This window comes from Plectrocnemia conspersa, unplaced genomic scaffold (genome assembly GCF_051122295.1).
Source record: "Plectrocnemia conspersa isolate PC_06_02 unplaced genomic scaffold, ASM5112229v1 ptg000005l, whole genome shotgun sequence".
NCBI lineage: Eukaryota > Metazoa > Arthropoda > Insecta > Trichoptera > Polycentropodidae > Plectrocnemia > Plectrocnemia conspersa.
Genome location: NW_028277169.1, coordinates 8,271,693 through 8,290,913, shown reverse-complemented (window position 1 = coordinate 8,290,913; position 19,221 = coordinate 8,271,693). Strand labels below are relative to the sequence as shown.

At 26.9% G+C, this 19,221-nt stretch overlaps 2 protein-coding genes across 3 annotated transcripts in view; one reads left to right on the top strand and one right to left on the bottom strand.

Annotated features, from left to right (window-relative positions):
• The window catches only part of LOC148234792 (single insulin-like growth factor-binding domain protein-2), a 190,148-nt gene extending 172,453 nt beyond the window's left edge, over positions 1 to 17,695 (top strand). The window contains exons 3-4 of one of the 2 annotated variants that reach the window (XR_015809674.1): positions 5,525 to 5,722; positions 17,110 to 17,695. Coding sequence is in view for 1 of the 2 variants with exons in the window: in XM_088186338.1 (XP_088042464.1) it covers positions 5,525 to 5,639 (115 nt within the window). In the remaining variant the exon portion in view is untranslated. Of the gene's footprint in view, positions 1 to 5,524; positions 7,916 to 17,109 lie in introns of those variants that run through there. The other variant, XM_088186338.1, reaches the window with a different exon arrangement.
• Positions 4,414 to 9,082, bottom strand: LOC148234793 (death-associated inhibitor of apoptosis 2-like). The gene is made up of 2 exons (XM_088186337.1): positions 8,999 to 9,082; positions 4,414 to 5,458 (listed from the first exon to the last, which is right to left on the bottom strand). The coding sequence occupies exons 1-2, from the start codon at positions 9,044 to 9,046 to the stop codon at positions 4,871 to 4,873; spliced, it is 636 nt and encodes a 211-aa protein (XP_088042463.1). The 5' UTR covers positions 9,047 to 9,082; the 3' UTR covers positions 4,414 to 4,870.
• Positions 17,696 to 19,221: the final 1,526 nt, after the last annotated feature.

Below are 19,221 nucleotides of genomic sequence, written 5' to 3'. Positions count from 1 at the left end.
GATATTCATAATACCTGACTGAACATTTTTGTACAGTAATGAACAGTTTATACAATTTTTTCCTATGTAACATATTAGACAAACACCTGCCAGCTTACAATGGAAGAATAATGGAAGATAAAGCAATATTATATACCACATCTTGTCAAATTTTAGAAGGGACAATCGTGCGATTTGTGATTGCTCATTGTCGTGCAAGAGAACTGCACCTTCTCGATTGCTTAGTGCAGGTACTATGTCGCAATACATCAATTTCATAACAATAATTGCAACTGAAATGGTATCGCCAAGATGCAAAAATTAAATAGATTAAACCGAGCGCAGATCATCAAACAGTCGCCTTATTTGCTTGTTTGTTTTTACGAATTATTTTAAGGCTTTATTTTTATCTAAATATTGTGAATTACTTTTTCTATTATAACATAGGATCAACTGTTCCTCGCATATTACAATGTGATTAAAAATGAATCGTTTCAAAAGCATCAAAAAACTTCGCAACGCTAATTTCTTTCTATTATTTTACTCACCTCGTGCGGCACTTATTGCTATTTCATGATGTTTTATATAGTCCAAAATGGTTTATTTATTAACAATTAACTTTTGAAAAAGCTTTTAATGTTTTATAAGTGATTTTAATTAAAACAGTTGATTGCTTCCAACTGAAGTATGATGCTAACAAAATTAAATTTCAAACCTCACGTCCTGATTATATTTTTTTTAAGACTACCAGTGAAACAAACGTTTACTTACACTACTTACACCAAAAGTGTAGTATAATTATATAATTTATAAACAGTTTTTGCTCCTTCTATTTAGTTTGTTATTTTTCATATTAAATTACAGTCCAACTATTAACAAAACTAATAATATAACTAAATTTGATGTTATATTTTTTTTAAATTAGATCAGCTGTGACAAAACATTATGACATTTTTATTTTAAAATAACTAATAAAATATATTTATTTAGCAAAGTATAAAAATATCTTAAAACACAAAAATTTTATTATAAGCTAATCTTGTTTTTCATTTATAAGGAATATCAATATATAATATAAAATTATATTGATATGACAACTCAATTGATACATTATTTTATTAACACAAATAGGTTTTGAAAAATTGTATCAAACTAATAGGTATTTTTAATTTTTTTTATTATTAATGGGAAAATATTTTCATTTTTAAGTATTATTTGTAAAATTCATGAATTGCAAGACAATTAAAAAAAAATTTTTTGAGATCGATTGATAGCAACCCAATTTTTTTACAGTATCAAAATGTAGAATAATTTTTGACTTAACAGATTGTATAGAAATGTACCTGAAAGCTTTTATAAGCTTATATGTAATATAAGAATGACTACCTAATTATATGCTTTGTAACATTAAAATACACAGACATAACAAAAAAATATGGAATACTCAAAAATAATATCATAAATTTTTATATGTTTTTTTGTTTAGTGTTTAGTTCTAGTAGAGCGTGTTTCAAAGCAAAAAACTTAAGTCCATTATGTGTCGTAAGTTAGTGCGTGATGCTATAGTTAATTATGCATTTTTTATGATTGCTAAAAATATTATATTATATATTTTAATAAGTATGCTGCGCTGCTACAATTTTCATAATTTTCAAATATCATTTTTTTACAATAATGTCGTATGTTCTAAAAATATACCCATGCAGTTAAAGCACACTTTTTTGTTAATACAATATTATAAAACGATAAAATTTCAATTTAAAAAATATATTTTTTTAAAACAATATTGATTATATTATATTTGATAATTAAAGTTAAATAATGTGTTTTGGCATATAATGCTTATATGGAAATTTAAGGTTGTTTTTATCGTAGTCACGGATATATGAGATAAGTGGGTTAATATGGCTACGCAAAATATTTTTATAGTATTTTTTTGTATGAAATTGACAATTCACTTGTTTCATTATTTTTAGAAAGAGTAATAAATATATTTTTAATAACTTTATTTTAAATAACAATTTAAAAAAAAAGTTTTACTGGCATTACTCCACACCTAGCAAGCATATGTTAAAATATGTCAGATTAATTGTGTTTTTTTTTCAATTTTTTTTTTTATTAATAACCGCGCTCTATGTATTAAATATTAATCTAAACGTCACAAGCACACCAAGCCTGTTCAAGGAAATTTTTAAAATGTTTTTTTTTATTAATTTTACAATCCAGGTGTAAGCCCATGTATTTAACGCTATATATCAATTATACGTTACTACTCTTTTAACTTTGTACAGGCAGTAGCAAATTTGTTAAAGTTCCATTAAAATATTAACTCGTTTTTTTTAGTTGTTTTTAATTTTCCCCCTCCAAAAAGCTTTTTTGTTATTTTCTAGTCAAAATAGCTTTATCGTCAGCATATACATATTAATGCATATTTTTTAATTTTGAAATATTGTTTGTATTCAAGATAAAGAGACGGCCTGAACATACTCCATCTCAAATTTTACGCGGTATCGAATTTCCATTATTTAGTGAAACGACAAAGCTTTTACTTGTATATTAGATTCTTGGTGGTCCTTATATTGTGCACCATAGCATTTATTAAATATATAAATAATAATAATATTTTAATATTTTACCCAGCCTTAAAAAAGTCTTTAATTTAGCAAGACTTCGCGTCGTATTAAAATATAATCTTATCTTCCGAGGGGTCACTTGTGATTCGTGCGGCAAACGAGGCCATAAAAAGCGAAACTGTTATGAAAATATTTTATTCGCCACCCCCTGGGATGAAATTTTCGGGGAAGCAAAAAAACGAGCCGACATTTCGATTCGATGAAAAAAATACGTTTTTTTTCATTCACGTTAATTTAACGCGCGTCGATTCCCCCGTTGCTTAATTATTCGGAACGAGGCCATAATAGAAACTCGGAAGTTTTCTCAGATTCAACCCTATTATTATTTCTTTTCAAAGAAAACTTTCAGAGGCGTTTAAACATTTTTCTCTTTTCTTACAACGGTTTCGAATACACAAACTCTTCTTTATAATTAAGGATTCTTCGTTGAAGATTCTGATCATATCAAGTGACTGATCAGTATATAAACTTTATATGTTAGATACTATAATTTTATTATTGTAAATCTACTGATTTGAAAAAAATTAAAATAACAATTAACAGCAATCAGAATACATTTTCACCAGTAGATATAAATTTTTATTAGTGAAAATATAAATTATTCGATTATACGATTTCAACTTTTCTATATACAGAAATATATATATTTACATACTTATCATTATTCATCTACATCCGATGTATAAATGTTACAGTGCTTGTGTATTTTTTTAAGTCCAAATACATTTTCACCAGTAAATATATTTTTCTACTGACGAAAATATAATTTAATCGAATAGCGTTAAAATGCTGCTATAAAATGTCTATGAAGCTCAATTTGACAGTTGCGAAACGTACATTTTCTGTTCAAACCCAAACTTAACCGAGTGAAAGTTCTTGAACTAATACTTTTATTAGGTCAAGTATCAAATACAAACTAAACAAATTCATCTCTTAGAAAAAAATAAGCAAAAGAATACATACAGACAGACATCTCACATATTGCTCCGTAGATTGTCTGCGTTTCGATATTACACATATGTTTTAAAAATATATACTACACTATCATGTAATGTAGAATATACACTATCTTTTAAAAATATTATAGCTATCCTTACCGATAAAACTATGGACAAAGTATATTTAAACTGAATTTCGATCAATAGAAAAGCGCAAAAGCAATTATCGCTTCTCAGAAGGCAAAAATTCACGTCAAAAGCAATAAAATCGTGTCGGCGCCGTCGTAGTGGGAGCGGTGCAAAAAAGTCATGAATAAATAAAGATGAGGACCAAAAATACTGCCTTATTAGAGCTTTGCTTGTGGTGGGTTTTCCTTTTTATTGTGACAAAAATGTTTTAGTAGTAGTTGTTGATTGTGTTTACCCAGCTGTAACGCATTTGTCATGTTGCAAAAAAAGATATACACTAAATAAATATGTTGAAAAACTATTATTTTTTTGTAAATTTAATTACACTGTTGTTTTTTGTATGTAGGCAGATTTAAATAATATTTACCCTAGTTTATTACCTAGAAGTCACTATAGTTTGTAAATTATAGTAATATAGTTGCTTTATGTTGCAATTTAAAGTTTTTTCACTTTATTTTTTAAAGAATTTTAATTTCATTTTTTCGCTACAAACGAGATTGATTATTTTAATATGTTATCAAAATAATAACTAATTTACTATTTTTATCAATATACGTTTTGAAAACGTAAATTTAACTGTATTTAAGGTGAAGCTATCGATTAAATATTTTATTATAAATTAAATATTTTTTTAATGATCAATAAATGCACATTCCGTAGTAGTTAATGGATATTTGGAGTCAACTGTGTGTTGCTAAAATAAAAAAGCGACATTTATATTGAATATACTCACAAATTATTTATTAATAAAAAAAAAAACAGAATATTACAAAAAAAAAAACACAATTCTATAAATAAAATATAAATTCTAAAAAAAATAAGTGTCTTCACTAAAATTGTAAATCAATTGTTTAAATTGTAAGTCAATTCATTTAAACTGGCCGAGTTAGTAAAACTATACTATGTATATCATTGAAAATGTAACTTTACTATTAACATTAGACCGATTTTAATAATATCAGTAGAGACCCGCCCGTGGGAAGTAAATCTAACGAACTACACTATACATTATATATGTTAAACTATTTGTCTGTTTTTAGTAGTGTTATATGTACAATAATATATTTTTTTTAACGATAAAAAGTTATTTAATTACAGATATCAGTATTTTGAATATTAAAACTGGCATTTCTAATCTGTTATTATTCCACAACTAATATAATTTTGGTATGACAAATTTTTGTTAAACTTTAAACTTTCTTCAAACAGTTCTATTATAAACGCACAATCCGGTGAATATTTTTCATGTTCTTTTCTAGGTACATCGTTTGCTTCCCACTTATGAATTATAATTCCACAGAAAAAGCATTTGGTTTTATCATGATGATTTATGTAAAATAATCCCGCTTCAGCTAGCTTAAACGGAGATTGAATTTTATGTTTTGGCCAATATTTGAATGTATCATAACGTGCTTTGAATGTCGCATATTTTGGCTCCTCCGGTGCGTTCTGCAAGTACACCTCATTTCCTAGTTCAGGGCAGAAAGGGCTTAAAATCCAATGTTTGTTGAAAATTTCAACCATATCACTCCAATCGGTTGCGTTCAAATTACACTCATTACATTTTACTTCTCGGTCCTTATAGAAGAATCCAGCCATAGCCAATGTTCGGTAAAAGGTAAACATTGATGTTTTATCATTGATAATGAACGAGTAAACGCGGTCCTCAAGTCTTGAATAGGGCTTTTCGGTAATTATATTATTTTCGCTGTCATCTTTCTGAAAAAAAAATTATATAGTGTAAGCTAAATAATAATAAATTTTAATATTTTGTTATTTTTTCAGATGCTGTAAAGTGTGCGCTCGCACCGTTGGCGAAATGTGTGGTGGTTTCAGTGGTACATGTGAACCGAGTTTAAAATGTTCGGACGGCATATGTGTATCAAACAATTTGAAATAAAATATGCAATATTGGTACAATAGAACATAAAATTAAAGCAATTTCTACAATAAATGAAGATTGCCACACCTACAACTAAAAAGGTAAATTTTTTAATAAGCTATCATTTATGATTTGTTTTTATTTATATGACAATGACAGCTGAACTATTTTTAAATAATATTTGTATAGACAAACATTTAATTTTTTTATTTGCTTGGAACTGATTAATACCACTTAATTATTTATTATTTAGCCTTTATAGAAAAAGACAACTACGAAATTAAATCTGAGGAAATATGCATAATTTATTTATCTAGAATATATTAAGATTATCGTAGCCTAACAGGTTACCCTAATGCGTCATGATGGTCGAAAACAAAAATTGTATTATTTTATTAAAAAAATAAATCATTCAAATAATACACGAAAAATAATAAAATAAAATAAAAAATCATAAAATATGAAAAAAAAATGAAACGAACTAAAAAATAAAAGAATGGCGCTGAGAAGGGATAATAACCAATTCTTTATAAAGATATCTTAAAAACTTGTTTTGAATATTTTCTACTAAAGGTGAGTATTTCGTTATTCGGGAATACCAAATTATAGATCATGATTCAAGAATGCTATGAACTAATGCCATAGAGGACGCGAATAACTGATGGATCGTCAAAGTGAAAGGCGTTCTTCATAACAAAGCCGAGCATCTTGCAAGATTTATCACAGATATCGTGTATGTGCAAAGATAACCTCTACTTGCTCTCAAATGTGATTCCGAGATCTTTAGTGAAAGTTTCTCTAATCAAATGTTCCCACCCAGATTGTAATAATAAACTGATGGCGAACGGGATTGAAAAAATGACACAGTATGGCACTTTCCAACACTAAAGGGCAGACGGTAAACGAAATCCCATCTCCAAAGAGAATCTAAATCACTATGTAGAGAGGAGTCCGCAACAGATTGATTTCATTTATACAATTTACAGAAGAAAACTTGAATTTGTAACTGCTGTATTTATGTCATTATTAAACAACCTAAAGAGCAGAGGGCCCATGTTAGACCCTCAAGGAACCTCCGAAGGGGTGAAATATTCTTTCGACAATCGGCCGCCATAGGTTACAAACTGTCTAAGATCACTCAAATAACTCGAGAATAACAGAGTTAAATCATCAAGAGTCCACAATTTTTTTAATAATAACCCATGACAAATCTTGTCGAAGGCCTTATCAAAATTTATATACACGACGTCTGCTTTAATTCCCGTATCTAGAGAATTTTCACCGTTTTAGTGAAAGACAGAAGGTTAGTAACATTGAAAACCCATGCTGTTGGTCCAACAAAACTTGCCGAAAGTGATTAAAGACATATCTATAAATAATTTCTTCAAATAATTTAGCGTAAGCTGACAACGCTGCGTCTGATCTATAGTATTTTAGATACAATTTGTCATTTTTTTTATGAATAGGGGTGACTTTTGTTCATTTTCATAGATCAGAATATGATGATGTCTTAAGAATTAGATAAGAAAAATACGTTTTAGAGGAGCAGCGAAACTGACTTCGCAACCCTTCAAAATGAAATCAGGCCTAGAAGAATGCCCTGTCTTTAATATATTAAAGTCTTATTTAAGATCTGAGCGCTCAATTTCTTTGATGGTCAGTACTGAAGACCAAGAACATGAAGAAGAAAGACTGAGCAGAAGGCGAAAAATATTCCTTGAAAACAGAACGAAAATATTGCGCAAAGCCGTCAGCAATATTTTGTGAACCGTCTAATGTTTTATCGTCGAAGTTCATTACTTTCGATGTCGACTGAATAGCGCGTTTAGTGTTAATGAATTTCCAGAACGCTTTGGGATCATTTTTTATTTGTTTTTTAAAATATTTGTAATAATTTCGATGACAGGAAATTAACGCGCGCTCTAAATGAACGAAATTCCTAGAGAGCAGACGGATGTTCCGATCTCTTCCATAACTTATGAAAGGCGTACTTTCTTTATAACAATAAAATGATCTCATGAAAAAACATCTAGGATATGACACGTCAAGCACTCGAAAGCGCTTTTAAATAAAGAGATTTTAAAATCCGAAATATAAAATTCTTCCTATCATAATACCTAATAAAAAAACTGATATGGTAATATATATGATAACAACGACGCAATCGATAAAGTATAAAGTTCGATTTACAATCGTAATCTTATCTACGCATCGACATAATATCCATTAGAAATATCATATTTACAGAAATCCCTAAATATAATCAAAAAAACACCAATGACGAAATTACTGAAAAAGCAACTGGTACTGTCAGTACTGTGGCTATGTATATATGTATATACGTATGTATGTATGTATGTATGTATGTATGTATGTATATATATATATATATATATATATTTATATATATATATATATATATATATATTTATGTATGTATATAAATATATATATATATATATATATATATATATATATATATATATATATATATATATATATATATATATTTATATACATACATACATACATATATACATATATACATAGCCACATATATATATATATATATATATATATATATATATATAATGTGGTTGAATGCGTTTTCGCGGAGAAATATTTGGTTAATATTTCTAGGAGTAGGATTACTCCGCGTACTTTTTTGATTCCGTGTGGAATCATGGTCCCAACGTTTCGGCCAGATTCGCCCAGCCATCCTCAGGGGAAAATTGAGAACAACCACATGCTGGGCTTTGCCCACACCGGATGTTCATATTCTCAATTTTCCCCTGAGGATGGCTGGGCGAATCTGGCCGAAACGTAGGGACCATGATTCCACACGGAATCAAAAAAGTACGCGGAGTAATCCGACTCCTAGAAATATTAACCATATATATATTTATATATATATATATATATATATATATATATATATATATATATATATATATATATATATATATATATATATATATATATATATATATATATATATATATATATATATATATATATATATATATATATATATATATATATATAAATATTAAATATTTACGTGTTATATTCGCGTTCATCTTTTTTTAATGAGTTTCTCTTTATATTTCGCCGAAGATTGTCCCCGCATCATCAGGAATTTCTACATTTTTTAATTTTCCACATTTAAAAAATTACCATGACAGAAATAAAAATCATTCTAACCCATTATTTAAGAACCTTAATAAGGTAACATGAAGGTAGAACGAATTAATAGGTACCCATGTGGATGGCTTTGGCCAGGAACTGGGGAAAATAAATATTAGATACTTATATATATATATAGATATATAGATTATTAAATAATTACTATGTAGTGCTTAATTACGTTAATTTACCTCTACAATAGAAGATACACCAGGTGGTGATAACACTAGTGTGGCCATTTTGTATTGCGTTGTATGTGACTACCAAAATAAACGTAAATACTACTAAATATATGTTTGGTTTATCAAAAACTTATCGACGATTAATCTTTGATATTTTATCATAAAATGTTATCAATAAAATAAAATATAATAAGTATGTATTTTTTATGTATCTGTAGTATTATTAGTTTTTAAATCTTGAAATTCATCGCGATGAGAACTTACTGTTCGATATTTCAGAAGCAATACTCCTGCTATTTATGATTTTCGATATTGTCATTTCTTTTTTTGTTCATAGTGATATTCTTGTATACTTCCATTTCTACTACTTTGTGTTTTGTGCGAACAAACATATTTTTTATATTAGCTACAGTCCGGTGCTAATAAAATAAATCTAATTGTTCTTATTAAAGCAACTATTGGCCAGAGCAGAGTTATTGTTTAACTTTTGTACGTATTTTTATGTTCTACTTGTCGGTTTACGATGTATCACTTCACAACCAGTATTGATTCACTTTTTCAGATTTATGTTTTTTTAGATTTAATTATATATAGAGATATTTTGGGGTTCATTTTTATTAGATCAAATTATATTGATTAATTTCTTGAGATTGATTTTTAATTTATCTAATTATAATATATATAGTTTAATTTCATACGTACACAACAAAGATTATTTAAGTCCATTTTATACCATATATAAACTATAATTACAGCTTAAAATCAATAGATAGCTCTTCAAAATAACAAAATAAATCTATTTAATTTTTTTGTTTTTGAAAGTTTTTTTAAAATCTGGGATAAATGAAATATTTAAATTAAATACATAAACCACAAGTTTGATTAATCATGTGACACCATTGTTGACTTGCAAAAGTTACAAGATTAATTGAGCATTTTAATAAAATTTCTTCTTTTTTAAGATTTCATCTTTTGTGATTACTTTCTAAGTGTGGACGGCATTTGCTTCTCTGTTTTTGATTTTGCAATCTTTACACACAAGACTTATTTAAATATTTTATAATTTTTAGTAACTATACTACCATTATATTAATTTTAATATATTTTATTGATTATATTAATATGGGGGTAATTTTAATAAAATTCTTGTATTGATGCTGAATGATCCGCTTATGTGTCCCGTGCTATAACTCCTATGAGTCGCTTCTAGGGCGGCTCTGATTACGGATTCCTCCGTCTGCCCGTTTTCTCATCTATCCCTCTGTGACTAAGTGTTACATATTTTATATTGCTGGTTTAAGACATCTCTGGCGATCCACAGATAAGGATGTTGGCGAGCCAATTGCATCGCTTCTTGCATAAACCCACGAAATGTATAAACACCATAAAAGTGGAGGTCGCCTTGGTGACCGTTAACGAGAATGTAGAATAACAATATTTCTTTTGCGCAAAATAGAACACATTGTCTACCGTTGTTTTACGGTACATTTGTGTGCTGATTAGTGTGCTAATAGATAGTCCGTAAAATATTAACAATTATTCACGCATTTGTTTAATCTCAAGATCTCTCTTCCATTGTTGAACCTTACTTTTGGGACAAGCTGAATTTTATTTTTAATATGATCATTAAAATAAAATTTCAATTGTTTTTTAGGTGGTTAAAACTCTCACAGTGTCATAAATTAAAAACATTAACATCTTATTCTACCAAAACACCAACGCTATTATTACAAATTACTAGTAAATGGTACATTTATTTAAAAATATATAATTTAAAAGTTAACAATATTTTATAAATTTTAGAAAAAGTGTACATAACTATAATAAATCAAATATATAATTGCCTGTTTAAAAAATATTTAGTATTAATTTATGTAAGTTTAAATACATATTTTACATTTAGAGCAAAACTAACGTTGTTATTGTATTATTTCAATTTATATATTTACATATAATTATAAAATATATGTAGCTTATATATAAACGTTTTTAATTTGTTTACAATCGATTGTGACATTTTGTATTGAAATATTTATAATCAAGTATATAGGTTAATATTTATATTTATTACGGTCATATTCTGTCATATTTTATATACCTTTACATTTATCTTTTTTAAACAATAATAATAATTTGTTTTATTAGTATTTATTTTAAGCTATTAGAAAATATGATATGTAAAAAATAATTAAAAATTTGATATGGATTTGAATTAATGTACTAATAAAAAAAAATGTTTCTATTAAAAACTTTTAAATTTACAAATAAATATTTAGTTTCAGCTTCTGATTTCAGTTATCATAAGAAAACTACATATTTTTTAAAGCCAAATTAAGCTATGAATAATAATTTTATAACTTTATTTATGACTTTAATATATTATTAATACTTTAAAATTATAAAATTAAATTCAAAAAAAGTATACACAAATTGATAAATTATCAATAATGATTTTCCCAATATAACTTTACTATAACCGACTGTAACACATACATATTTATTACTTTTATGAATTTTTAAAATTAAAAATCAAATTGTGTTTTAGGAATTAATTATTGACTATTACATTTATCTTTTCTTATAGAACAATTATTTGTTTTAAAAATATTTATTTTAAACTATTAAAAAATATTAAATAGTTAAAATAATATTAAAAAATATTAAATAATATGGTTATTAAAAAATTTAAATATTATCAAAACAAACTTTTGTAATACACATTTTTAAATTTGAAATTTAAATTTTTTTTTTAAATTTACAAATAAATATTTAGCATAATCTTCCCATTTGGGTTGTCATATAAAACTACATATACTTAAAAGCAAAAATTAATTTATGAATTGTGATTTCATAACTTGGTTTATTACATTATTATGTTATTAATAATTTAAATTTGTAAATCCTAAATCAAAAAAGTATATACAGAATGATAAATTATCATTCATAAGTTTTTATATATCCTAATTGTTTTAATTTCGATTTCTCTAATTGAATTAATATTTAGTACTTTGTCAGCAATTTTTTTTTTGTTTACGTATTTATTTTAAATAAAATAATTTAAAATTGTGTGATGTACCATGAATTTTGTATAAAAGTGTTTATACACACTATTAAATTTCTGCTAAAAAAATATCTTATTTTTATAGTATTGCTAGTTGGTGATCATTATTTCCTAAATATATTTTTTATATCATGCGAGAACAATACAATTTTAGATCACTTATACCTGCTAGTAAAATTGTCTTAATAAAGTAATTTGATATATAGTATAAAATAATATAAAAATGTTATATCTTATTATTTTTAATAATTATGATATTACAGAATAAATAAACAACATTTGTTGATAATATGTATTTACTTTGTAATATATACATATCCTAAGTAAACCAAAAAACCAGCATTAGTAATAAGATTTTATTGTCTGTTCGGTGAAAAATAGGTAAAATAATTATTTTGAATTTTTAAAATTAGGATAATTTTAAAATTAGGAATATTTTTAATTGTATTCTGCGCTGAGAAACGATGCGTGCACTCGAAGGGATGATTTACTTTCGACCGATCGTGAGGGCGCTAGCGTTATGCAAAGGGTGTGGAAATCGTTGATTGTCATTCGTACAATTATCAGCTTTATAGAGCAACCTTTCGTTTTTACCTGCGTTAAAGTTTTCGTAATCGACTTTTGGCGGTCCAGATCGAGCAAATACCCCACCGTGCGACGGGAACAATAAGAACGTATTTGATGAAGTTAAGAGAATTATTTTAAATTATTCTGGGAACAACACATGCATCGTATTTGTAGTTACATGCCAAGAAGTGGGTAAATACTTTAAAAATTAGGTGATATTTAAAAAATAACGACGAAAATACGTAAACGTAAATGTGAAATATTTTTTTCTTTATCACTACAACGCGACATGACAAGGTCATTTGGCCGATCCTTTAACTATTCGCTTACTACTTTCTTTTATACAAACCAGGCATGGGCTATTTCCAACTATGCAGATTTTATTACAAAAAATGTACGATATACGAAATAAAATTTAAATCGGAATTTCTTGAGTCTTGGGTAATTTTTTTTTTAATTCCCGAGACTTGAGACAGCAAATTTTTTTTTTAATTCCCGGGAATAAATTTCCATGTCGTATTTGAAACAGAGTTTTTACTCGCAATCCAAGGTTCCACTGCATATAGATTTTAAAATTATTCTTACTGACATAAGAATATTGGAAGATTTGACACGCTTCTAGACTACGTGTCAGTGCATTGAAAGAACTCATAAATTATTTTCTTGTTATCTAATTATTGAACACCCAAGTACCTTTTTTATATCTTTAACGTTACAACTTGAAAGGCTTTCAGTTTTTTTTATTATTATTGTTATTAAACCAAGTTAAGGTGGTTAAAGCGGAGTTGAATTAAAAAAAGCACCCCTCGAGACCCGCGATACCCAACCGGGGCTCGTCGCGGAAGTGCAGATAAAAGTAAATATGGTAAGTTTATGAATAAATCAAGTTAACTGTTGGCCTTTGGAACAAAAGCAACAACTTTCGGCCGACACGCGTCTACGTCTATTCCCGAAACGACCGTTTCGCATGATTTAGAACCTCTGATATGAGTGGCCGCAAAAATCACCTAATCAGAACATTAAAACAAAAGCCCAACTGAATGAAGCAGAAGTGTACAACCCCAGAAAATACTATGTTAGAATCGCGCCTACTGAATAATCAACTAAAACATGATTGAACCAAACCATGTATTTCAAAAATGACTATACAATTTGTGCAATAATAACTTACTAAGTGTTTGGCGCTGGAGGCTAAATCGTTGTCGGCTGAATACTATGCTTCGCAATCCTAAACTCATACCAAAGATCAAATTAAATTCTTGGAAATTTGGAGTAAATGCTTGGCTGGACTAGATCAGTCGTTTTATGCGATTCAGCGTAGCTCCGCTTGGTGGAATTCGAATGAGCTCTCGTATATAAGTCGAAAGCAAAGTGTTAATTTGATTGGAAGTGATAACAGTAGTGACGAAGAATGTCATTGTTTTGGCTACATAAAATTTTGTCATGAAATATTTTTTGCATTTAATTTTTTTTGGTATACTGTAAAAATAAGCTATGCAGCTAAATAAATTATTAAAATAAATAATTATTAAAAAAGACTAATAACTATCATTAAAGTTTCTAAAGTTTCATTGCTTGTGCTTTTCCTCAGGATGAGCAAAAGTGTTTTAGGTTCACTGCATTTTTTATCGCACAAAAACTTGAATCCACTTTATTAAAGTGGTCAAGATTTTTTATAGTTATGGATTCTGGGATCTGTATTTAGTTAAAACACAGATAAAGTGTTGTCCGTGGGCGGCAGGTGTCTCCGAAGTGGATCGTTCTAGATTCCAGCGGTTGAGCTGGATCAGTGGATGAGAAGAGAGAAGCGGCGGCTTTTTAGTTGTGATCTAAGTTGTAGGGCTTTTAAAGTTTAGATACCTTAGACTCTGGTATGGATTTTTAATGGTAAATGTAAGTAGTGTCAAAGGGAAAATCCTCCGACGAACCATCTTAGTGAAAGTGATTCCTAATTGCCAGGGTACCAATATTTATATACATAGCTCCATCGTGGTAGATTTTGTGGTCCGCTGTTTTCGGTGGAACGACCGATTAAAAAAGGGTGGTGAGTTCCTTTGAAATAAATTGCCGCTGGCTGATAAGGTAGAATAAAAACGGATTCACACGGATATCTATTCTCAATACGACAAATAATTATAATCCCTTATGATTTATGGCGTGTACCTTAATTTGTTAAGTAGTCTCCCATGGTGTTACATTTTAGATAAAAAAAAACGTTTTTTTGTCAAGTTAATCCTTTTATTGATAAATATAAAAGTGCTTCAGTCGATTAACCCGATAACTGCTTTATTCATAACGTTTTTTAAATTTCTAGAACTTTTTTGTAACTAGTTCTTAAATTATTTATGTAATATAGCTAATTTTTATAGTATTTTTTTTTATTTAAAGATACATATAACATAATATAAACATTAACAGAAAATAATAAAAAAACATAATATTTTAATTTATTTCTTAATGCATGAAAATGTTTATTTATTCTATTTAGGAAACCCGCTACATTTTTATTTTTGCGAATTTGTCCTAAGAATTCACACCTCTGTAAATTATTCCCCTGGCCGTACTCATTTTCTTATACATATTCCTAAATTTCTAATATTAAATACTTATTAAAATATTCTGATAACATATTATTTTCTAACATATGTATATATAAATACTAAAACATTAATCTTTAATATTTTTTGAACATTCAATCAATCATCTACTACTAGTAAATCTATTTTTATTGAAAACTACTCTCATAGACCTATTTTATAATTTTTGCAACATCATTTTATCTGATTTATTAAACATGTTTAATATTATTGCACAATAATTAAAATGGGGCAATAAGCTACTATTGTAAATTATTTTTTGTGTTTATTTTTCATCCTGGATAATACTTATTTTTTTACAATTTTTTTAATACGATTTTACAATGTTCATTAAAATTTAATTTTTTATGTATAATTATTACTAAATATTTTATATTATCAACTATTTTTATAATAGAGTTATTTATAACTATTTTTTTATTATTATTTAACATATTTTCATAATTAATAAACATATATTTAGTTTTAGTACATTATTTTTAAACAATATCTCTATTGTACTTAATTTATTATTTACAACGTCTTTTTAATAAAAGGCAATATTTTAATTAGTCTTATTTCTTCATATTTTTTACTATATTTTATTTTAGGTTTAAGTATAATAGTAGCAATCATAAAATTATCAGGTATTTCTCCCTCGGAGAGTGCTTTATTTACTAAATGATGTAATTTAGTTCCTAGTATTTCTCAAGTTTCTTTAATTATATTTAAATATAATTTATCGGTACTAGTTTTTTTTTAAATAATATTATTATAAAGATACGGTTTTAAATTCACTAAATTTTACATTCAATGTTTTATTATTGGATACTTAATTATTAAACTGAGAATTACGCAATTTTCAACAATCTATATTTTTAAAAATATTGATGCCAATTGTCATATAAATAATTTATAAATAATTAAGACAGTGATATGCTAAATAATGTACATGTTTTTTTTAAAATGTCAGTCAGATTGGATATGACAATATTGACAACTGTCGTCAGACTTATGACAGTTGGCTGTCATGTCGGTCAAGATTTAGTAGCAAAACAAAAATAATATACGTTATCTTTTTTTAATGCACGAGGTCTTTATATTGTTAATATGAAGTAAAACATTTATTCAAGAAGCACAAGTGTTCCGTGAAACATAATTTGGGAATCCCTTCTTTCAGCATTCGATCATTGACAGATGGTCAACACCACCCCTTAGCAACTGCAAAAAACGCAAAAAGAGATTGCAATGAATTGTTTTCTAACAATCTTAACAATAAAGCATTAAAATGACCCGTAATCAACGTCTAATGTTTTTTAACAATATTACTAATATTGTAATTTTTATGTTGATATAATTTTAGACATCCATCATCGTTCTGTACAAAAAAATGAGAGCCTTATTGAGAGTTGGCATTTTAACATATCCATATCTACAAATAAAAGTGTAACTTTTAAGAACTTTGATGATTAGAAGCAAAATGTTGCAAATCTATAATGAAGTTAAGGATAATTCTGTGGGATTCGTGGTTAAACAAAACGACAACTCTCAACTTTAAAATTAAGTTTTTAATACATAAATTACATATTAAAATTACATTTTTAATACATAACTCTTAAGAGCTTTCTGTGATAGTGAACTATGATATTTTGTAATTATCTTGTACATTATAATTTTTTATCTTGATATGTTTGTGTTTATTTCGATACACAGATGACGCCTGATTTTTTTTAATTTAAAGTACTCGCTTAATAATATATGTATATAAAGTAAACTGTTTTTACAATTATGAATAAATTATCTTTGTCTAGCAAAAATTTAGATTCTGATTTTTTTTTAATTTTTAATATACACTATAAAATATTTATATATATCATAAAACAATATTTCTAATATATGCTATTATTTCTTTTCAGAGGCATTTTATACTGAACGACTCCTGTTAACTGTGTCCAGTGCTTCCAGCGTATATATCAGTTAGTGTAAGCTTTGTATAAAATCAATATGTTATAACAAACTAACTAAACTTGTACAGTGCATACATTAGATAATAATAAAAGTTTATATGTATATAAGTCTTGTCGTGTAAGCTACTTGTATAATACGTTTTCATACTTATTTTACTTTAAATATGTTAAATATGATTTCAGAGAAATCATACATATCAGTATATGATTACTAATTTACTAATTACATAAAATCATTTTGAATGTGGGGAACAAGTCTTTTTTTCGTATGTTATCAATGTATTAAACATTTATGCTTTCGTAAATGTGTACGGACTAAAATTAGCTTTAAGGATGTTCGGGTATATATTATTATATAATGTGATGTGTAAATAACTTATAAATAAAGCTAAAATTATTATAGTATAACACATATTGTACATTATTTTCGTATAACAAAAAATGGTATATATGTTTAAGCTTTGATGTTTGTGTAAATTTGAAACTTGTTAAACGTGCACAGTGAAAATTTGAATAAACTAATGTAATATAATAATATAACTGGTTTTTCTTAATATAATTTGTATTTATCCAATGGTATACTTCTTACATTATATTTTTTCTTTCTCAAATGCCTAGTTACTGTGAGAATAAAAAAATAAATAATATAAAAATTAGTCATTGTCCTTAAGCAGATTACAAAATAAAGGAAAAGGAAAATATATAAATGGAAATATAGCTTTATAGTATAAAGTCGATGTAAGTCATATAAGTTGTGTGGATATTCAAATAACATATTCGTGCAATATGAGAATATGCTGGGAAGATTTGGCACATTTCACTTGGGGGCAAGAATTGGCGAATTAATTTGTTCGTTTTTGTCACGTTGTTGTTATGTCATTTTTGTTTCGGTGTCACGGTGCCCGGCGAGATACGTGATGAGCTTTGTAGGTTGTATCCTGATTTCCCTGGAGGGCTTCCAGTTATCTTCACGACTGCTTCGAGCTTTCGCAAACTCCTCAAAGCGAACCCTGACTAAACTTCGCCAATGGCCGATTTACCTACGACGATACGCCACTCTATGCACGCTGTGCTTAACACAAACTGAATATAGTTATAATATAATAATTAATACACGAAGTATTATATTTATGATGTTTGTATAATTATATACCATATTTATTAATATTATATTATAAATATAAAACTAAAAATAATTACTCGGTATGGCCAAAAAAGGTTCAGAAACACTGATCTAGAGCAATGGTGCGCAAAGTATTGCGACTCATGTAAAGATAAGCTTTTTTAATCATCAACGTAATTAGAGCAAAATTTTTAATGGAACTTGCACTTCAGCTTGTTGAAGGTTTGAATAAAACACTAATTTTATTTGTGCATGTAAGAATATTTTTTTAATGTAAAATACTTTGTTTATTTTGAAAGACTGAGAGAGTACGCGAACTGCATCGCGTCGTTTGGCACTCCTATGGCGGCTATTGGCGCTGTTTTCTTTTCGCCTCTGCTACTGTTACATGAATTAATTAAAATTTTAATATTTTACTGATACTTGATTTTTATTAAATTATTTTGAAAAGCCTTGAATTTTTTTCAAATATTTTTTTTTTCTACTGCAAAATTTACAAAAATTTAAAACATTAAAATAGTTAATTATATATACAATAATATTATTGTAAAATTATTTAGATTATTGTTTTTTAACTTTCATTAAGAAAACCTTTCGCTAATTACTAATCTGAGAGGCTTATCGGATTTTTTTTATTAAATAAAAAATCATAGTTTTAACCCTAAGGTTTGTGCGTATCATGTTCACGAAAAAGATAATCAGAATATTCACATTAAAATATTTTAAATGTTAATTAAAATGCTAGCCTATATTGTTAGAAACATAAAGTAAACTGCATATTATTTTTATTAAATAAATTTACTACTCCTAGTTTTCACTACAACAGTCCTAAAGATATTTAAGTATAAAAAAAAAATCAAAATATATATGTATCTCAAAATTGTTTATAAAGATAAAATATATTTTTATAAAAACGAAGAAAGGGTAGAAACAATTCT